Source organism: Chamaea fasciata, unplaced genomic scaffold (assembly GCF_029207755.1).
Source record: "Chamaea fasciata isolate MVZ Bird 193981 ecotype frontalis unplaced genomic scaffold, bChaFas1.0.hap1 SCAF_6, whole genome shotgun sequence".
Taxonomy (NCBI): domain Eukaryota; kingdom Metazoa; phylum Chordata; class Aves; order Passeriformes; family Sylviidae; genus Chamaea; species Chamaea fasciata.
Window position 1 is genome coordinate 52806425 of NW_027094091.1, and position 23971 is coordinate 52830395.

General features: G+C 38.3%; 1 protein-coding gene across 9 annotated transcripts in view; it reads right to left on the reverse strand.

The window, feature by feature from the left end:
- Positions 1 to 23971, reverse strand: part of CCSER1 (coiled-coil serine rich protein 1) — a 628091-nt gene that overhangs the window by 444952 nt on the left and 159168 nt on the right. For all 9 annotated transcript variants that reach the window (XM_066186375.1, XM_066186374.1, XM_066186373.1 and 6 more), the window contains one exon: positions 4386 to 4506. In XM_066186375.1, coding sequence (XP_066042472.1) covers positions 4386 to 4506 — 121 coding nt within the window. The remainder of the gene's footprint in view (positions 1 to 4385; positions 4507 to 23971) is intronic.

Sequence of the window (23971 nt, forward strand, 5' to 3'; positions counted from 1 at the left end):
AGATTCCAATATGTATCAGTACCAAAGTCCTGGGTTAGCATCTGCACTAAACAGTGCTGTACAGAATGGCATCAGAGCTGTAATTCTCTGCCTTAGCACCCTGTTTCCATCAGCAAGCACCCAAGTAGCCGCTGTGATCTCAAGAAGCTTTCTCAGGTATTTGAACTCACACTTAAGAATCTTGCTCAGGTAAGTACAGTTGCAAGGTGCAAGTGAAACAGCTTTGGCACAGACAGAATATTGAAAAGACTCATTCCATAGGCTTATTCAGGCATTTACCAGAAAAAATCCGACGTGATCTTAAGAGTCTGAAAAACTGGCAAATGATGTCTGACAATCAAAATCATAAAATAAAATCACAGAATACATTCGATTTGGAAGGGACCTTAAAAGGCCATCTTATCCAATCCGTCTGCAATAAGCAGGGACACCTTCAACTAGATCAGGTTGCTCAGCACTCCACCCAACAACCCTTGAATGTTTCCAAGGATGGGGAATCCATGGCCTCTCTGGGCAACATGTTCCAGTGTTTCACCACCCTCACTGTAAAAGCCTTCTTCCTTAGATCCAGTCCAAATTTACCTTCTTTCAGTTTTAAAACATGACCAGTCATCCTATCATTTTTCTACTATCTTCATCTGTAAATCTCTCCTAAAACTCAGGAAAATATTTCTGACATGAAAAAGAGTTGTCAAATTACTCTGTCTGCTTCATGACATAACAAGATCTGTAGCTCTAAGAACATTTTAACAGCAAATAATATCTTTAAATAAAAATCAAAATCAGAAATACGACAGCAGCTGAAGTACTAACGCACAAACCACATGTAATTAAGCAGCTCAGAAGGTTGCACGTTGCCATCACTATTCTGAAGTGCAGGGCAGCCACATCCAAAGAAATGCATCAACTGAAATACACAACTATCAGCTTAACTTTAAATCTGATATAAAATGGTGCACCTCAATTCCACTATACGTTTTTCATGCACTAGTAGCACATAAATGGTTTTCCATGTTTACCTATGAACACCACACAGCAGCAGAACATTGTCTGGTCTGGGATTTGAGTGTCTTTAGACACTTGTTTTTCCACCCTGTCCCTTGTAGGCTGACCTTTCAGCCAAGAGTTTGCACAGTGAAGCTGAAGCTAAGTTGATTTAAAGCATAACTTAGAGTTCCCTGGGCCACGCTTCCCCTCCCATGAAGCCTCCTAGGAACTTAAAATAGAGGTGAGGATTCCTCATGCCATTGCTCTGTGCCAGCAGCTGATTCATTTATATTCAAATTCAGATAGGAAGGACTAAAATTAGGACTCTGTAAGCAGAATTCACTGTTCAAAATGTTCCAATTGTTTTAGCATCTGGGCACCTTTGAGAACAACTGACTGATGTATCACCATGGCAACACAAAGAGGCCTTGATAACTTGAACTATTAAGACAGCAAGAGGTTTTTAAGTCATGTATTTCTACAAAATAAAACAAAGCTAATGCAACATCCTAGACAAAGTGGAGGCCTGAGAAGACAAAATAAGGCAGAGCTCACATTTCCTGGTTTTTGCACTAACTTCCCACCGACCATCTATTTCTCTGCCTCAGTGCCTGTTGTGAAGTGGAAAGACAAAAAACACAAACGCATGCTCTTTCTCTTGCCACATCCATTTCTGGTGACTAACTGAGGTAGGGATTTTGCCCAGTGTGCAAGCAATAAGTCAGTAATTACCTGGGTATCACCATGAAATTACTCCGTGATGAAATGGTTTGAGCTTCCAAAAAAAAATACGGGGGGGGGGGGGGGGGAATTGGCCCTTTACTCCTTCAATCCTGGTAAGATCTAATCACAGACACTTAAAAGTCTCATTAAGATTTGCTGCTATCACTTCTGCCACCATTTACTGCTTACAAAAAAGTTACATTAAGAAAATACATTATTTAAAGCCACTAAAGAGTTTGACTCTAAAACAAAATAACATCATTAATCAAATATGATCCAAGTAGCATGAAAAGCTATTTTTTCTACTAAGTCTTCACAACTTCTTTTGTCCTGAATGTCTTGGATGCAATTTTTCTGTGGCATACAAGATAATTATTTTTAGCTATTTGCAAGTGTTTAATATTTTATTATCATTAGTATCTATTTTATCTGGTTTGGATTACACACTTTATTACTCAGTTTTAGAAAGCATTAGTTATCCTAAACATACTCTGTTCCTGTAGGGACTGAAGGCAGAAACATCTCCCTAAAGGACCTCAATGGCTGGCTACTGCTCAGCCCTCTGTGATAGGCACAATTTTTGGACATGCAAGTCAAAACCATACAGGCACACAAAGATAAGTATAAAAATCAAAACATCAGTGTTGTTTTCCACATGAACTGAGTATCAATAACTATAATCCACACATACACAGACCACCCATACATGGACTCTGCATTCCACTCAGTGGAATTCAACAAATGCCAACGGCACATTTGCATTGGACACAAATGACACTGGGATAGTGTCCACTGACTTAGAGGAATTAGGATGTTTCGCTTCCATTACTGGATATGAAGAAAACTATCGGCATGTAGAAAGCACAGGGTGAAATGCAAGATCAGCATGCTGATGTTTCATTCATAATGCTGGAGGTTTTCTTGAAGCTGTATGCTTTCACTTCCTTACTTTTAAGGTTTCTACAAAATTTACCGAATTCCAGTTGAAAACTTTTTCCAGCAAGATGGTTCTGTTTAATTTCAAATACATTTGACAGAAATGTTGGCTTAAAGACACTTACACACTGATACAGTTTCATACAGAGAAGTTCAAATACATTTAATCTGTTTAAGTACAACCTTGTTTCTTGTTGAAAGAATTCCAGACCCACAGGTCGTATTTTTAAACATGAGTATTGGAAGAGTAGCAGAGATTAGAGCATGTTTCTGAGACCTCTGAGTGCTTAGGAAAAGTTATGACTGTGTTCTTAGAAGATAACACTAATCAGGTTGTAAAAAAAAAATACAAACCCAAACAATGCCAAAAATCCGGGAGGTGGCTTCATTCAACACATGCTGAACAGATATCAGAGCTTCCTACTTTGAATTCATAAGAGATTATTAAATGCTGAATCTCATCATAGTAGATGAAAATGCCAATCAAACAACAGTGCAGGTTTCCCTTTTAGTGAGGACAAGAAAAAATGTTTTGTGCTGCTTTGAACTAACCAGAAAGATTATCCTGGATTTCAGCACAGTATTTTACAGCCCATTGCCTTTGCAATCTCCTGGTATTCAGAAAGCCACACAATGGAAGCACTAAAACAATTAGATGCTCACAGTATGTCAAACATAAGGCCATTGCAGTAATACCTAGACAATAGGTAACATACAGTGTTAAATTTTAAGTACAGGTCATCTAGATGAAACGGGTTTATCACCACATTGAAAAATACACCACCATTGAAAAAGATACTGAAAAAGATACCACAGCCAGATACAGACTTAAGTCATAGATCTGTAGCAAGATCACAACCCATCTAATCTACTCTAATCCACCACTGGTGTTTTGGATGCTTCAGGGATTTTGGGGATGTTTTAATTTTCTTACAGTAATAGGCATGAAAGCACAAAGGACTCCACAGACAATTCTAAAACCAAACTGGTACAGACCAAGAGAAGAAGAAAACGAAACATAAATGGTAAGTACAGGAATGATGTTACCCATTGTCATGTTTTTTTAATACCTTCCACACTTTAAAAGTCACAGACCTCAAGTTTGTCTTGTGATAAAGCCTTAAAATTGTGTTTTCCTTCTTTTCATGAAAACAAAATTACTTTTATTCTCTAAGGGCTCAGTCATTAAGAAATAACCATCCTGCCCAGTAATGCAAGGCAAATATTACTTCGCACTCTGTTGTTATGATTTTCATCTAATGCAAGATCGCAAAATACATTGTAACTAAGTAGACAGAATTTCCCTGGAAGAACACACTACCACACTTATGAAGATCCCATTATATCTAGCATCAGAGGTAAAATGGACACTGGAAAATACTGAAATATATCAGATGAGCTGAGCATTTACAAATCACCTTATTTATAAAAATCAACGTGCAAGAATGAAAGGACTATTTAAACAAAAAGAATCACCTTATCAAACCTTTTAAAAAGTCAGTTTCTTGGCATATAAAGGCCCATTCCCTCTATATATGTAATTACCAAAAGTCCTGGGAAAAAGTGTAGGCTAATGAACAAAAGCAGCAGTTTAGCCTCAGGCCAGTTTCTACTTTTGGAAACACCTATGAAAGCTCTGATGAAAGAGAAAGGAGGGTGCATATGCATATTCATGAGAAGGAAACTGGCCTGGTGTTTAAATTGTACTTGTAAAAGATCATGTTATTTGAATAACTCACTGTTTGGACACATCGGGCATTATCATCTGTTCTTTTTTCCTTGTATCCACTGTTGTCTCTACAGGGGTAAGTACTACAGCAGCACATGACACTATTGACTGGTATGAGTCTTCCCGGCACACTGCAAAGATAAAAAAGCATCGGTGTTAAACAGTGAATTCAGTTTACACTTGACAGGGGGAAAAAAAATTGATTTGTACTCTGATAAACAGAAATGCAAATAACTAATCAGGTTTCACTGTGGTCACATGCAATGAAAATGGCACTGTTTTGGACATTTCCTAACATGCTTATTTCGCACTTCTTTCACCAGTGACTGAACATTCACTAAGTTTTACCTAGCACAAGACCTCTGCCAGTCTGCTCTAGCTCATTGCTGTGTCTGAGTCCTAAAAGGACTTATATTTCATAAATGACATCACAGTATGATTCACTTCTTAGTACTTCCTCATCACAAACTGAAAATAAAGGTGAAAATAATGGGTGGTTTCCAGGCAAAACTCTCACCTTCAAAAATTTCAGACTTTGTAAGAAAATACATTTAAGATAATCTAATTAGTGATTTATTTATCACCTTTAACTCTAATGACTCACTTTACTCCAAAAAGGCCAAATTCAAATGGTCTAGAAGTGATATCTGATATATTGAATCATGCTTTCTTTTAATAAAAATTGTATCTGGATTACTGTGCTGAATGTTACAACTTAGCATTTAGAGCTAGAAGTATGATCATGCATTTGAGCTGAGCAATTGGCTCAATTAGCACGAATAAATGAATATCCAAAAGTTTCTGGCCTCTGAACAGATAATTATATATGTTACAAGTCATAAACATTCTTAAATTCCAAATTTTAAGTGTCACTAGTCATTCAGCTTCTAGCAGTGACCACCCCTACTGATTTTGAAGCTATAGATTCCCTTCACAGCCAAGGTATACCCTTTCTGAAACAAATAAAAGTTGGAAATAGGAGTTAGTTTCATTGAACAAAGCATGACAGTTTCTTTTCTTACATTTGGTACTTTAATGTATTATACATAAGCAAAAAGAAATGTGGTGGCCTATGTTTAAGCAGAAAGACACACAGTATTTTATAACATACAGAACTATTTCATAGAGTGAACACACACCCAGAGATCCAATAATATAGCCTGTAAAACCAGAATGACTGCAGCAAATTCCCAGCAATTCAAAACCAGAAAGAAGACATTTCACAAGTACATACATTTATGCAAGACTGGTACAGCTGGGAACGTTGAACTGTGACATTTATTTACTATTAATCCGTTCCCCACAATCATGTGGTTCCTTATTGCCCACAGACAACATACCTTTGGCATAGCCTATGCTCCCCTTACAAAACAAGCAAAAGTTTTACTGGAGTAAAACTTCACCCATATTGACCTGACTGGGTCAAGAACAGCTGATTGTGCCATTTTACCCTGAGGGCACGAATTACCTTCAGCCTGAACTCAGCACACACCAACAGGACATGCTGGTGCTCCACAAACACCCTGAACAGAATCACTAACAGGAACAGGTCAGGTTGGGGCTGGATATTTCTGCAAAGGTCTTTTTTTTGCTTTCTGAGCAGCTCTGAGCCATTCAGCACAAATGGCTGGAGCACAGGCAGCTCTGCCAGGAAGGAAACCTTTCAGGGAGTGCTTGTAATTGCATTTAATTCATCTGATGTTGTACAGCATTATTTATGCTTGTATCTTAAATATTAATGTGCACACTGTGCTAAGTGACTAAGCCACCTAAGATGCCCAGTATTGAAGCCTTACCTTCCTTTTTTCTTTGGAACCAGCATTACTCAATACTTTGTCACTATCATAGACCCACAGCTCCAAAAGATGGTCATACACAAAAAGAACTTGCTATATTGACTACAGGCATGCAAGTAGGATTTATGTTATAGCTTGATGCACAACAGATTAAGATGAAACTAATGCAAAATACATCGAACTGAAAAGACAACATAAGAAAAAATGGAATTTTACGTGATTTTACATCCTACTATATTACGTACAACCAACAGACCATCTACTAGCACGATTCTGCTTGGTAGGCACCAAGTAATTTACAAAACAGTATTTTCCCATTACAACCAGCGACTGAGCATGTGCAAATAAGAACATTTATGTCTTTGTCTCTTTATTTACATTCAAAGAATTGCAAAAAAATAGGCTTGTCATAGTGCACCACTGATATTTAGCACCTGAATTTTGACCAGAAACACTGATAAAACGGGGAGCATAAAGGATTAAGCAAATACATATTTTTCTTCAGAAGACCTGTCTCACCACTAGAATATCAAGTTATTACTTTAGAACTCATAAAACGTCTGCTGACAAGCATCACAGGGGATGGTTTGCCCTAGATCAGGCACTGTCCATCAGAGCAGTTACAAAGAAAGATAAAAGAGGGAATTATGAGTAACAAAGAAGACTCTCCAAGTTTCCCACTCTTAACAGAAATCTCATGAATGAATTAAATTGTGAAATTGGTTTTTTCCATAATTAATGCTCTACAGGAGTTGTATAATCCCCTAATTTACAGCTGAAGACAAACCCAGTGGTCATCCAGTGATTGGAGCTCATGGATTGTACTGTCCCCCATTCTAGACAGCAATACTCTTCGGTTTTGCTTTTGAAAATCACTACATTCCTTCTTTTTATCTCAACTCTCTGTGCACAGTCATAAGTCATTATGGGACAGTATAATTAACTGAAATGTCATGAAATAGCGATGGCACAGCAGAAAGTAATTTTCACCAACTGGAGTGTACACTATTACTATCTGTCCATAACTTGCATTAAAATAATAAGAACGTGCTTGAATGGACTCTCAACTTTAACACCAATGGGGATGGCCATTGTTTTACTTAAGACTGTTTGGGTTTTACATTCCAAATTCCACTCTTAAGTGTAGCTTCATTTCTACAACTTCATTTTTTAATCTACAAGTGGCTTACATTATCTCTAAAAGGATCATTATGTCTACTTGCTGTACTCTTCATGAATCGAAATCTGTTTGATCCTCAAAATACCATAAACATCAGAAAAACAATTACTCTAAGGGATCACTCCTTTTAATCATAAATCCCCTCACGCGTCAAACTTGCTCCTTAACATCCAGAAAGAACTTAACAATTTAGCCTTCCCACATGAATTGGTAAGGAACGCAGAATTTTCTGTCATCTGAGTTAATGTTTGGCAAAGCCATCAATGTAATCAGCTGTCTCTGCCTACTACATTATTCCTGATGCATATATGCAGAATGGTGGAAAAAATTGTACAGGTTATCAACATCAAGGGGAACAATCAGCCAATTTTATACTACCTGTAGCAGTTTCTCTAAGAAACTAACTTTTAGTATCTCAGAATGTATTCTACACTGAATACCTTCAGAAAACAAACAAAAAAAAAAAGGCAATTTGCATGCAAGTGAGAAGGTATTTTTCAGTCCTTTATTCACAACTCAACCATTACACGAACAAGCTAATAGTTGCAGTGAAATAACACAACCAGAGGAACATCTCTGTGTTATCATTAAAGAGACACATTTTTGTCAGTGAAACAAAAGACACTACCTACAAATTAGAAGTCACATAAATGAGAACTCAACAGAAAGGGAAAACAAACAGTCTTAACTTCATAGACTACTATTATAAAAGATCTGTACTACTTTTGAAGCTGCACGGTTTCTCCCCAGATCCTTCAGTTTAATGATGCATGCAGCTTGTTTTCTTCCATGGCCAAGTGTTTTAAAGTACCCCATATATTTATCACTAGGAGTGCTGGCTTGGATTTACCCTAGCTGGTTTAGGCAGTCCCAGAACATCATTCACTATCAAAACAGATCTTTACATCTGGAGAAGAAAAACATTAGGTTGTTTTTTTTTTCTTTGCTGTTTCTTTCAAGAACTGTGAGAATGACTAATTAAACATTTTTCTTCTACTTTGAACCAACCAGCAAAAAATTTTTAATTCCCTAAATAGTAGGACAGTAGGAAACCTTCAACAGCTACTGAATAGAATGTGTTTCTCCAGAGAATAAAAAGATTTTAAAGCTCTAGGGATGTCATTTACATCATCTATTTCAAACACTTAATTGTACACACTTTCCCCCCCTCCTCTTTTTTTTTTTAATTGAGAAGAAAGAAAATCTGGTTATCATTGCTTGCTATCAAAAAAGTCTCCCTTGACACAAGATGCAAGATGAACATGGCAGCCAGTACTACCTGCTTAGAGAAAACAGAAGGGAAATGTTCATATGCAGTGCGAAATGAAGCATAAGGGAATCACAATACAGGGACATGAAAACAGTGAAGTATTTCTGGATTTAAGAAAGCTGGGAACTTATCCTGATAATCCAACGTATTTACATTTATGCCTACGAAATTTTAAATTACCAGCTTTCATCACTCAAGAGACAGATCAAATCTGGAAACAGAAGCTGTTTTATACCAAAAATCCTTCTGCTTTCATAAAAAAACTAGGCAACCACCCAGGAGCATGGAAGGCACAAAATGCTTTACCCTGAAAAATCAGTCAGCTGCCACTCTAGGAGACAGGTGATTAGGGCATGAGGGAGCAACATCTGGATCCCAAGTATCCAATCCCATATCCCTTTTACTACCAAAGGCCAGACGTTATAACTCTGGAACACCAATTCTCATTGCAGGCACTGAGAACATTTTGGCACATGGTTTCCTAAATACCTCTCTGCCATGAAAAGGCTCAGGAAAGGAGTCACCCTCTGAACTGCTCTGAGCAAAGGACAAGAAAGAGCTGCAAAATATGTCACCCCTATACAAGTTCTTCAGGCAAGGGAAATTCAGGACAAAGAACTGTTAACTTAAAACAGAGTTTTTGCTAAAACAAACAAACTAAACCCAAACCACAAACACACCAACCAACCAACCAACCAACCAACCAGGAAGAGTGGATACACTGTCAATTCCTTTAGTATATTAGAACAAGTGAAGAGTTGAGGAAAGAAAAATAACATTTACAACATGCAACTCAAGTTATTTTGCCAGGAAAGAACCTGCTGACATTAGAAAAAGCATGTAAGAGAGGATCTTGAAATCCAGTCTACTAATTCTGGTACGTCCAGGAAGAACTGTGACTAACAACCATGTTAATCCCTTCCTGACTGCACAGATATGGCCTCTGATAGTCCTGGGCCACTCAGAGGGCTCAGGAAAGAACCTGCATTCTGATTTGTCTCTCCATCAACCCCAAACATCACCTGCATGAAACACTACAGCAAAATCTAGTGTATGAATTCAGTTCCATACCTTTTTCAACCCAGAAACACAATGAAGTCTTTTATTAGTTTGTTATTAAACCCTAAAGCCCAAGGAGGCTTTCAGTCACTTTAAAGCAACACAAAAGGTCAAGGTACTTTATGTGAAAGCTATTTTTGCTCACCCACTTATATTAAAAAAAAAGCTCAGTATTAAAAAATAATAATACAAAGGCCTAATTTTCCTGCTGCTTGATCCTAGATTTGATGATGGTCTTTGGAGAAAAAAGGAAACTAAATGGATCTCTATTTTTTTATTAGTTCAACAGTTATTCTAGGGCCTCTTGTTCCTTAGAAACAGCTGCATTTCACAATATTGGCCAAGTGAATAGTTAAGAGAATGAGCGTATATGCTCACAGGCCCCAATGGGTTTGCTGTAATAATTTTGCAATAAAACCACAGGCCTGGTTCTTAAACACAACATAGTCACAATCAGAAATTTTGTAATAGCAACAATTACAGGCCCATTATGGGCAAATGAATTACTTTCTATCAGGTTCTTATGTTTCATTGCTCTTTTATACAAAGGCTGCACACACATATCTGCTTTGTGCTACCTGCATTGGCACACAAACATGAAGGGTACAAAACGCAGCATTAAGCAGGAGTCGGGGAATTCCTCTCACACACCAGCAGCTCTGCAGTGATTATCTGCACCCTTGCTTTTGTATCCTGTTTGTTGACACAAGACACTGTGCTAAATACTGTAAGAGCCACCAGTGAAATTTGGGTCTGGTGCCTTGTACTCCATGCATAAGAAATTAAACTGTAATTTTTCAATGTTCATGCATAATGGAATGCTGAATGAAAGGGTATGCCCTGATCACTTAAGGACCAACCCTACAGACATGTTAAGTGACGGAAACCCCAATTCCTAAAATAATCACATAGGTAATGACAAAACTGATAATCCACTTGATGCACATTTTGTGTTAACGCCACTGTATTGAGAGAACAACTGCAGTTTGGTTTCTCCCGAGGCAGAAAGATGCCACAGGGTAGCACCTTAACTCCTGATCAGTCTTCTCAAGCAGCCTCCCCCAGCTTACAGTGACTTGCAGACCTTCTTCTACAACGTGATTGTGTCTGTATTTTCTAATCACTCAGGGATTTTATGAATTTGTTCAGTTACTTGTATTCTTGCATGAGCCTGTAGCATCCAAAACGTCCTGTAGAATTCCAAAGCCGAATACAGGTTATGTGAAGAAATATTCCTATTCGTCCACTTTAAACTTGCCACCAGCTTGTTTCCTCTGACTCCCCCAGTTTTAGTCTTGGAGAAGACAATGCACAATTCCCCCTTCAACTTCCACTTTGGATTTTCTCAGACTTCTTTTGGATACTTAGCCAGCCATTTCTTTTACAGGCTGCATTTGTTGCTATTTAAAGCCTGTTCCATACCTCTGGTCTCCTGGTTGACCTCTCCATGACCAACCATTCCTTGTTGCAGTTCCTGCAATGATGGATCACTGCAGCAAGACCAGGGGAAACTGTAACTGCATTTACAGAAAATTAAGTGGGTTAGTTTTTCAGTTGTAACTACTCTACACCTAAAACATTCGAAGTACATCTATTTGGGCTTGAGGCTCCTTCTGAGATACTTTCTTATTCACAGTGAACTACTTAAAGCAAAAATATTGCTCCAAGAAGCCTACACAGGGATTGAAAAATCAACCTTTAAAAATAAAGGCACATTCTGTATCCAGTTGGTAGATATCGCTTCTCAAGGTCAAAAAGCATTGGTTTAGTGTTAATAACAGAACTTCAAAAATGATGATTAACTTTCATTAACTTTTGACAACACTATCAGTCAGGATGATGTCACAGGCTTGTATTTTTAGCCCTCTAGTCTATGACTTGTTTTGTGACACAAGCATGAATAAGAACTGTGTGAGGGAAAGGTGATAATGAAAGACTAATGATCTGAATCCCACCAATCATCTCTAATTCTGCCAAATTCCAGAAGTCCCATGAATGAACAGTATGAACATCTGTTAGAATAAAAAGTGGAGGCTTAGTCATTTGGTCTAGGATGCATGGTGCTCATCACCATGTGGGCCAAACACGTGCATCTGTTTATTCCCAAAGAGGCTTCGAAGACAACTGGTTAAATTCATTCAATTAATTTACCAGAGAATACAGCTGCAGGTTGGTTCATGGAGGAAACAAGGCTCACCCAGAACTTCCCTTCTGGTAGCCTTTGACATTCTTGGCAAGGCTGCCTCACTGGGTAATAAGAAAGAAAAACACCACAGGTCCTGGGTGATGGAAGGAAACAGAATAGCCCAGAACTCCAGTTTTCCAGTAAGAATGGAAAAGGTAGTACTGAAAGTGCCAGTTTCAGGTGCAAGCATAAGGCCATGCCCTGGTAATAGCCGTAAGGTACCAGAAACTGGGAAACCTTTGTCTCTCTTCCTACAGGACATGGAGGAAATCCCAACATGGATGCCACCAGCTGCAAGAGCCATCTGCCTCAAAGTTCCTTTTTCAGCCAAGAGAAAAATAATAGTTTTAGTTCTGCTTTTGATCACATTTGGGCTTCTATTTACGTTCTGTGATGCCTTCAAGAAAAGGAGAGAAAAAGGAGTGACTATGACACTGGCATCTTAAAAGAAGGAATATAAAAAGGCCTGCAGGGCATTTCTGTAGGCATAATACAATCCCCTGAAGGAATGACTACTCTAACAACAATATCCTCGACTGTCACTCACTGCAAGTAAAACTGTCAAAACTCAATAGCAAGTGTTTTCAGGAGCACAGTCTCCTGGCTTTAACTATTATTCTTGGCCTAGCTGAAATAAAGACTGACAGGCAAGCAAGATTAATTTATTGTGGTTTGTACTGAATGGCTGTTGTCACAGGAAATTTACTTAAGCAATTAATACACAGGTAAACCTCCTTAAGTACAGTTTCCCAAGAGAAATTATTAAATAAAATCACAACATCAGGTTTCCCTGCAGATTCTAAGAGTTTACCAGGGAAATTACACAAGGTATTTTTGTTTTGCAAAAGTATGAGGCTATCTGGCTTTCTGTTACAGCCGTGCTGGCAGTCACTAGCAGGAGCACCAGGTACAGCTGCCAGTAGAGCTGTGCATCTTTTCAGCTTCAGAATAACAGCCCTCATCAACCCCAGTGACAAGCAACTCAGTGATCAGTCCCTACAGCAGCACATTGGTAACATCCATTCCAGACTCATTCCTGCCTTCACAGAAATCACTCATATACAAAATATTAGAAATGTACACCAGACATTGAAACAAACAGAGGATCCATAACAAAGAAGATCTCACTCTTTTCCCAGGGAAGATATTTTCTGTATTTATTATAAAATGCAAGCCATTTATTTTATACCTTTGCTCTCTTTAAGGTGATACATTCATACAAGAAAGCAAATTCAGCCCAAGTGTCTCTGCAGTCATTTACCAATCCTGCAAACCAGCAGGCATAAGCAAGCAGCTAGCTACTGCTCCAGCTGACTGCTCCAGTGTAACCACAAAGCAGGGGAGAGATGAGGAAGGCGGGTAGGTCATCACCCACCCTCAACAGTCCCACGGCAAAGGGACGGGCTGGCACAAGCACCTAGTGACAGACCTCTGAACCAAGAGGGGAAATGGTGAGGCTTTTAGGAAGAGCAGGTTAAACGATAGGGTAAGACAGAATACACTACACCTTCCTCCTGTGGGTACCTATGGCAGGCATCCACTAAACCTGGGTGTGAAGGAAGAGCACATGGATGCTCAAAGGGCTGCCAAGTGAAGGTTTTTCACAGATGCATTGCAACATCAAGCAAAAGATGAACTCCAGAAGAAAATCAGTACAGCAATTTCCTAGGCTGTTCACACGGCTTTTCATGCAATACCAGGGAAATCATGTTCACAAGTCGGCTAGGTGACAAGAAAGGTTAGTGGCAGTTGTGGAATTATACAATACCTCCCATGCCACAAAGAAAACTGGGAAAGGGAATCCTATTTGATGTACCTGCAGTTTTAGAAGTCCACCCATTTGCACAGTTTGCAGATTTTGATATGCTTTGTATTTACTGCATATGATTTATTAAATTTCAAGGCCAAATGAAACTACTTGGATCATCTGATCTGACATGTGGCACAGGCACATCCTATGGTTCTTCCAAAAGTTCAATATTATAGTCCTGATGCAAAACTTTGAAGAGTACAGGTCACTGCTATGCCAGGTGGGTAAATGATGTGAGGAGTCCTTCCAATTAATGGTCAAAATAACAGCATAATTTTTCCAACTGATTTTCAGAAATACAGACTTCTAGACATATATCTATGCTGCAGATAAAGCATATGACAAGTAATATATAGGCAACTTTCTCTGAAAGTTTCAAGTATTCTAAAAAAAAACCAATTTCACGAGGGCTTGAATCCAACCAAGTTTTGAGAGCATGATATTCTACCTTAAAGACAAATGAACTGAAATAGGAGTAGATTGTGCTTGGCAAAAATGGTTGGGATCAAAATGACATGAATGTGAGACAAGCTCAGCAATCTTGAGGAGCCATTAAACCCGATGATAATAACAAACACTGTTTAAATGGAGTCCAGTGCAAGATTACAGCCCTAGAAAGAAAGAATACAGACCACCACTACGCCTCTGAAGTGCAGTTTTGGTTCAGCAAACCAGCAACTCAGCGTGCTGCCAGTGCAAAAATGTCCAACATAAGCACTGGCTATACAAACATGGAATCGGTGACTTTGAAGTCACTGAAGTTGGGCTCAACTCAGTTACCATTTCAACTTCTCAAAAAGACGACTGAAAGATACACTACCCTGTGTGTGATCCTGTACAGGTGAAAATTCCAGACCGTCCTAAATAAGCAGAAGTCAAACTAAAGCATTAAAAGCAATTAAATTATTGGGGAAGAAAAACCCATACACTGAACAAAATTGGTGACTGTCTGTCTACAGTCATGTTTAAATTAAGATTAAAACTAAGATGTGTGTTTGTCAAGTACATATTTCAAAGTTGCATAGCACAACTTGGCAAAGTATAATCACCTTGCTGTTTGAGAGGTTGGACTTGACGAACTGAGGTCTCCATCTGTTAGAGTCACAAAAGTTGGTTGTTCCACATAACGCTTCAAGGATGTGAGATAGATGCTCCAGTTGTACCAACCTTTAAGCCAGTGTTTTTTATTATACAAGCAGTCATGGCAAACAAAATAGCATTAGCAAATATAGAAGCATTCTGGAGGCTGTTTTCTTTTGGAAAGTTATCCAAACCATTTTGCCCTAGCCCTAATTTTTAAATCTGATACTGATACTTACACTGCAGTCCCACAGAACTCAATGGAAAGAAAGAAGAATCACGTATCAGAAAATGAGATATAAAACTATATGGGGTTAATTTCTTCAAAAAATATTTTCCTCTGCATAGGTAATAACATGCAGATGTCTGTTAACTGACCATATACTGGCATGAAAATGTCTGAAAAACCTGAGAGCAGACCACCACAGGTGGTCATTCATACAGACTCATGCTGCAAACAGAATAACCAGAATTCAGCGGTGTCCACCTAGGCCTGTATTAGATTTGCTCCTACCTCATTAAACACCAAAAGAAAAAAATTTACCAAAGAAAAGTAATTCAAATTCCTAACGTGTATCTAACAAAAATTTAACTTGCAAAGAAATTCAGTTGCTTCTCTTCATGTTATGGGTGAAGTTCTCCACAGAAGGCAATCATACAAACCTTTGAAGCAATGCAACAGCTAAAGCCAAGCCATTACAAATTCATCAGCTTCTGTTCAGATTATACCAGTCATACCAAATGCAAAGCAAAGAATGAACAAATAAGTCAGTTTTCTTTTAGTGACAAACAACAATTTGGAGACTAGATAACAAGAAAATACACATTTGCATATTATACCTCAACTTTGATTTAAACACCTTTTCTCTGGTTTTGGCTCTGAAAAGGAAATAGTGCCATTTAGTGGTCAGGTAGATTTGCTGCACTTTTTAAATTTAATTCAGTAGTGCACACTGACAATGTTAGCATGGGAGTTGTAAATGCTGAGCGTTGGCACAGTCACTAATACTGTTGTTTTTACTTGAGGAAATACTGTAAATGTTTTTTTGAGAAGTATGATGTTTTATTCAAAGCATGATTTAGAACCTGTACTAAATATTTTTGCCTTGTCTCCCGCAACAGTAAAGAACTACATGCTTTTCCTCCTGCTCTCCACCAGGTGATAAACTAGGCTCTAAATTTTATGAATACAGAAGAGGATACTGGGAAATTCTGTAGGAGCTGGCAGGAAGGTAACTCAAAATCCTGTTCCACAGAAAAAGTCATTATATTCTAAACCAGCAGAAAATGTACAGAAAATAGGAGTAAAATCTACATTACTGATTTTTACTGAATAACACTCCAGCTGAAGATAAAAATTAAATTGCCAAATTCACCTGGAGCTTCTTCTGGATTCACCAACCTCAGAATTTCTGAACCCAAGGTGAACTGGTTAAAAAGAAACAAAAAGATGAAAGCTCAATTCTCAAATAGCACCATTTGTCAAAGCAGATGAAGAGTGTTCATGAATATGGAAGACTGGTTGGGCATCTGTGAATCCAGCAAAATCTGGCCTAATGACTATTTAAATAGTGACAACACATTCACAGCCCCACGTTTCACTTTCCCTTGAGAAATCTTAGATCTTTTACTTCAGATGTTATTCAAGGCATCCAAGGAACCAGTCAAGTACAACAGATCCTGCTGAAAGCTAGCCAAGTGCACGTAGACCAGATTTCCAGAGGTACCTAAAAATTAAGAAAAACCATTTTTTTCCCTAATCCACCGTGATTCTGGAGTCATCTTTTACCTACAACTGCATATCAGGGGATGGGGCCTTATAAAAACTCAGCTGTATCCATCAGCCTTCACCAATTGCTTTCAAGGGACAAGACTCTCCTTGACTCCATATTTATGCAGCCAGCTCCTAAAGGGTGGCACACAGAAACAACACATGCACAAAAAGTCCAGGCTCCAGAAAAGTTGTAACCTACAAAGAGAATCACAACAAATTGGCTCAAAAGTTTTTAAAATGTTGAGCACTCAGCGGCAGTGCTCCATTCTCCTCCAAATGTCAACAGCCATCCACTGCATGACATAATTTAAAATCCTGGCACTCACTGGAAGGAGTCCCACTAACTTCAAAAATACTCCAGGCACCAGGGCACAAAAGTTACCCTCGTCTCTTCAAAGGGAGGGTGACTAATTGCATCTTCAGTATGCAGAGTGCTTCCTTGCATTTTGGAGCACATGGCCACCAATTCTGGAACCTCCTTCCCACCAGTTCTCTAAGCAGCCACTGCATTTAAGAAGATAATTTACTTCACTGAACAATTATGCTCTTAGCTGATTAGAATTTAAGAGCAGGCCTAAGATTAACACTTGACATTTGCTAGAAGCTCTCAAATTTAAAAACAAGAATTATTTGGAAGTCACCCAATATTTTAAATATCATATGTATTAATCAAAATAAAACTTCACTTCTGATAAAATCTTAAATATAAATGTTATGTACTGCAGTTAATCTACAAAAGTATTCAAAATAAAAATATCCAAAAGGTGATGGAAACACACTTAACACATCATCTTCCTTAAAAACACCTCTTATAATTGCCCTATATCATTCATTTGTATCCACCAGTGGTATTTGAACTAGTTAGATGCTTTACACACTCAACAGCATAAAAAAGCTGGGAAATCAGCTATCTAAATTATCTTTATTGCATTTGAAAGAATAATTCCTGTACTCTAATGTGAGAAGTCATGTATAAAATGTGCTAAAGCACCCATTTAGATCTAAAAAGCAGGCAATGCATTTTTTACTCAGCAAAGATTTCTCACTGTATGCTTTTACTTTTTCTTCATATATTCACTGTCTCTTTACTGGCTTTGGTGTCAGATGTACTGCCATGTCTAAGAACATAAAGGATAAAACACTGTTATGAGATAGCTGCAGTCCCCTGGGATTAAACAAATGACCAAGGGTTCATCTGACTACATCTTCCTGTCAGCCTCTGTATCAGTGTTCCAGCACTGTGGATGGCAATGATTATGTACAGAATTGCTATCCACAGATGAAAATGCTATGAAAGAGCAATACATTAAAATTTTAGATTGATTCTACTTCTGAATTCCAAGCATCTCTTTTGATTTTTAGATCTGCTAATGGATTTGTTACTGGAATGTGTTTGTAATATTAAGTAATCATTAAAAATTTTGCAACTTGTCAATGCTGAAACAGCAGAAAGACCGTTCAATCTAACTAAATGATTCCCAGAGCAGTACTGTCAGTATTCATGATGTCAGAACATAAAATATGAAAGAAAGATTACTTTACATAGCCATGGTTCCTTCTAACAGAGCAGGAAGTGAAGATTGCACAGTAAGGTATGGGTTCACTGCAGCTTCACATAGCATATATGCAGTCCCTCCATCCCACAAGAAAGGTCAAGAACGACAGAAAGGCCAGCATTCCTCCTCAATCCCTTGGAATTCAAGTAACAAGTAGCTAAAGACTGAAAACCAAGTTAGAGAGGAGTCAGGACAACTATGGGATCAAGGCTGACCATGGATATCTCAAAGACACATTTACTGTGGGATACACGAAAGTTTCCTCCTTAGATAACTAATGTAAACTATTAGTAAAAAACACAGCCAACAAATGGTGTCTTTTCAGGATGGTGGAAATCAAGATTTCTAGCTCTAGCAGCCAATACTAAGAGCCCTCAGCTCAGTGTCAGAGTTAGCAGCTAAAACCTATGGGGCAGGAAGTTTCTACTAGTTCTGGGAGTCACACTTGTGTTACCCTTTGTGTTTCTTCTGTTGGCATAGCTCTGCAGAACGCAGAGGAAAGTAGCTTGTATTGTAGTTGAGAGCAAGAGGACTGTTAGCAAACTAGGAGTTAGCAAACCAGAAAGAAACTGAGAGTTGATATAACCTCTACTTGAGTTTCTTTGTTCAGAAACAGGCATAGGTTACAATCACTCAGTTATGCCTCTGAACAACAAAAAAAACCAACAAATCTGCAGTGAAAAGGTGTATACAGAGTGTAACCAAATTAAAACCTTATGTGAAGTCCAGGATACACCTGATGTGGCCAGTAGCTGTTCTCAGTAGGAGTCTCCCACACCTCAATTAGAGACTAACACGAAGATGTGGAGCCTGCTGTGGCTCATAAGCATCTATGAGGTCCTGCTGACCTACAGAGAATGTAGAGTCAATCACAACACATATTGAGCTCTGCTCTCTCTTCCTGGGTTGTGGAATATCTAACTTGCCATGAATATAAAGAGAACGAAGAAATATTTCTAAACTAACTGATCAAAACCAAATTGAAATTTAGCACAGAGAAATGCATTTAGGTAATCTCCAGGTTCTGCCTTGATGACACATTGAAAGCAAAGGAAGTAACAACCATTTGGGGTTTTATACTTTCTCACAAGACAATGAAAGATCACAAGTTTGAGGGCAAAGAAACTACTACTACTAAAAGCAATATGGTCACAAGCATCACTGAGGGCACGCAGCTAAAACCTCAGTGACAAGTTCTTGAAAGATGGAAAAACACTGCCATCTTGTTGGAATTTTTGGGTAACACAGACCAATATTTACACAATGTCTTCTAAACAAGTACAAATAAAACTGAAGAAATTATCAACTGATGTGAAAGGGTTCCCTTGATAGGCTCCACAGTAAATGTCTCGACTAACCATGACTCAAGAAACCACAGCATTAGTACTGCCTTCCGGCCTCCAGCTTCTTGCTTTGAAATCTCAACAAAAGTTTTTGTTTGCAGAGCCAATGAAAGGTAAGGCAGAAAAACATTTACACCCCACCTGATTTGCTAGCCAATACAAGGCATGGAAAAAGAAACTTTTTGTTTTGTTTCTAAAGGGCTTAATACCAAATAAGTATCACTTTTACTCAGAAACTGAGTATTTTTTTCCTTTTTTAAGAACAGTGTATTTATTCAGGTTCTCCCACAGGGACTCACAAGTGTTAGTTTACTCACACGAAAAAAGAACCCCAAACAAAAACCCAAAACAAAAACCCCTGTAGTTCAGGGATTTCAACACTACCAGATACATTCTTGGTGCAGCACTGTACTGCTCCAGACTTATCCCAGCAGAAATCCCAGAAGACAAGGAGGACTGAAAGGGTCTATGGCCCCACCACACACTGCAGTGCTGCTCTAGGAGGGAAGAAGGTTCCAAGTGCTGGGTTAGAGCCCTACACTCTAAGATCTTCATGCTGACAGAGTATCTGATGAGCAAAGTTACTGCCGATGTAAAAAGGCACTTTGGTTCACTAAGAGAAAAAACACAATCACACCTTAAATGTCAACTGCTTTTCAAATCTTTTCAACGTCTGAATTTCTTATGGACTTCAGATACGGACCATTGACTTCCTGATACAGGGAGTGCATGTATCATGAAGACCTTACACTGTAAAAATACCCCACAGGGAGGTCTTATGCAAAGGAATAAGCAAGGCCATGACCCTGATATTTAATGGGAACAATGGCAGAGGTACACTTTGTAGAAGGATTTGCTGTTTAAGAATCTGATTAACCTTCATTAATCAGGTCTTGGACAGAGAGAGATTACCATTCAAATTCTCAGCACCTTGTGTTAATTTTACAGTGATAGGAGTAAATCTGTAATTGCTCTAGACAAAATATTCTTTTTGGTTTTTGTTTTCATTGCTGTGGCTTGCTAGGTAGACAAACATGTGAAAACACAGTCTCTGTAGATGTAATTACCTTCTAACCACCTTATCTTCTAATTACTGCTGAAATTACCAGTGTCACGTAAGATTTTAAAAATAGTTATATAAGACATAGGTAAACATAAAATTTACTGACGTGTAAGCAAATAAACACTATCAGAATTATTCTGCCTACAACACACTCTTTGTGTCCAAGGTCACCGCTCAGGACCACGAACTGTCCCATCAAGAGGTTTTGGAATTCACTGGCATCAGATACACAGGAAAAACAATTTTGGTGGAAGGGCTAGATGGGACATGGAGATGAGGATGCACAAGGATAAAATACTATTTCTATACATTCTGCCATATATCAAAAAATCAAGCTGAACAAAGTTTCCCTAACGGTTAAGAATACTATCAGAGTACAGAAAGTTATAGAAGAGATGAATTTGGCATTTTGTGTTGTTATTTTCTTTGTGGTTTTGAGGAAAAAAAGTTTTGAGCATATGCCATATTATAACAGAAATATGTTAAGTTCTGCAAGATCTTTTCTACAAAAAGATGAGTTTCTCTTCTCTGTTGCTAAGGTCTCACAGGTAAAGACAGGAGAATGAATGAGGACAGACACAGTTCTAATCCAGAACAGAAACTCCCAGGCTACCATGTCATTCTGGCCTTTTTATAATAATTTCTATATATAGGAATTCCCTGTACTTACAAATCAATTTTTATGAAATGAATTATCACCTCTTTACTGAATTATTTATATCTAACTCCTTAGTATCCCAAATGTAGCTAGACTACAATCATAGGTGGGGTGAGAAAAAAAATAATTTTAAAATTACCAATTTCTACCAAAGCCTTACTTCTACAGTAACTTTTCCTTGTGGTCTTAATTCTGGTATTTCAAGCACTTTATAGTCAGTGAATTGCATCTTCCTTAATTCACATTTTCAATTTAAGCATTTTACAGCCACTGATTCACAGCTTTCCTTTAGACCTTCATTTTCTAATCAATGTTCATAGTTGAAACTGCATTTGCAGGAGCATAAAAGTATATTCCTCTGTATAGTAATAAACTGTTTTGAAATACTATTTTAAGCTTAAGGATTTGTAAAAGCAGTTAAGCATACAAGGTATAACAGCTAAACTAGACATGCATTTTGAGTGAACCTTGAAATAACCTTCTTCAGACAAAAGTGGAGGGCACATGAAGAGGCTGGACACAACAAAAAATGACCATCATTCCTTAATCCACCACCAATACAGCAAAACTCCTGTGAGTAGCTAAATGTAATAATGTGCACACATTTTCTGAATTTCAGCCTCCCATTTTGTCCATTGTGTGCAAAAGTAAAGCTAAGGCACAGCTTTTAAACACAGACGTGCACGTTGCTTTGCTGAGGCTTGTAGGGCTTAACTGAACCCAGCTTTAAGAGATCCAAAAGTTTTAACAAGTACGAAATACAAATCACTCTCTTCGGACGCTTCAGTCTGATTTCAACAGTCCATCAGTACCCATACCTGTAGGCCAACAGGGTCTAATCAGTCATTTTGGTAGCCTGGGAACACATGCAGTTGAAATCCTCTTCCTAGAACCAACAAGAGCCAGTCTAGCTAGTTAGAGCAGGTATGAACAATAATGTAGCCCCTGTGAAAGACTGATGTCTCTATACACACATAGGAAACTAGCAGGGGGGACTTACTCTGCTTCTTGTTATCCTCTTAGAACTGAGAATTTTTTGAAGTAAATGTTAATTTGAATTTTAAGTAACACCCTCTGAAGCCACCATTTATTATGCAGCTCTGTAAAGGGCGGCTAACACCTTAAAATGCTACAGCATTAATTATGTACATAAATCATTACACAAAGGACACGCAGCTAATTTTAATCATTAATTAATTGTTTGCTGTTTTCGTAACAAAGACCCAAGGCTTAATTAAGCACCACAGGATAGTCTTTCATGTTCGCTGACCGACACTGTCATAGATGGAAGCGTTTGGAGACTTTCTTCCTCCTCCCAATTAGACTGGCGTCCACCACACTCATCCTGCCAATTGAAGGCACTGTAACAAAGCCTACGAGGACACCTCATGGAGACAGGCATGACAGAAGCAGCTACCTGCAGCTGACCACACACTCCCAGAGCTCGCCCCTCAATGCCTCTGAGGCTCTATTGAGTACTCACTCAAACAACTGAACAATGTCATAACATCATTTATGCTGCACATAGTGGAGATACATCACTCATTTTCCAGCTGCTCTGAAGTTTTCAGAGACTATTAGAGAGTCTTAGATGGTTGAGCCTGCTTTTAGAGTTCAAATTGAGTGATTTTGGAGACCTGAACACAAGAATCAACCCACACTGTGCTGTTCAGGCAGTTTATTAAAAGGTGTCACAACCTATTTTGCTAAGGAGGAAAGGATAAAACTGTGCTGACACTTCTATATGAAAAAGAGCTTCAGCAACAGAAGCAATAGTTGACTTAAAATAACGCAGAGAGGAACTGTTACACTGAGGTAACTGTATGTCCACCTATGGCAGCAGTTACGCTCCTCCAGTTTCTAAATGAATATTCTAGCTGGTACAATTTATCATAAACAGCAGTATGATAGAGCCTCAGATAAAACTTTAGTCTTCGGTCACTAAAAACTTTGCATAAGCAGTCAAAAGCTTCAACTCTGTTCCTCTGGATAATCTGAAAGGAATTTTACTTCATTGTTTGGTAAAATTTAGCTTGTTCACACTGTAGTTGTCAATGCAAGTCCTTAAGCTGCATCCCAGTTTCCTTTTACAACAAAGATTGTATAAAGAGAAACATGTAAAACAGAGGGAGTTCTTTCTTATTTCAAAAGATCATCATTTTATTATTTCATAGCAGTTGTAGTCGTTCAGAGCAACTGACACCAAACAGAAGATGCTAAGGATTATGGTAAAGAAACAAAAATTATTTCACAGAATATCCTGAGTTGGAAAGAACTCATGAGGATTGTCAAGTCCAACTCCTGGCTCTGCAAAAGGCAACACTAAGAATCACACCACTCACCTGAGAGCACTGTCCAAGTGCTTAGTGAGTTTCTGCTGAGGAATGTGTGATCCTGACATGCCTACACATCTTCATCTTTAACCCTGCAAGAGTGCTCGCTACCTTGAATACACTCTTCCAGGATCTCCTCAGTCAGAGCATGTTCAGGATTCTAAGCTTTTCTACCACCCTCACATGGAAAAACTGAGAACTGAACTGAGATCTGTTGTTATTTGTTTTCCATGTAAACATAGAACACTTTGGGAAATACTTCATTTAATGACACCCAGGCTGAGAAGAACCAGTTACTTTTTAAGAGTGACATGAGCACCAAAATCAATCTACTGAAATTGGTACTATTCAAGCTCACATTTAGACACCTTGTAAACATTCACAGATGGTCAAACACAGAAAAACAAATATGATCTGCAGATCTGAAAGTTCAAGTGCAGATCTGAAAGTGCAAGTGCAGCTTCAACTGACCGAAGTGAAATCATTTGC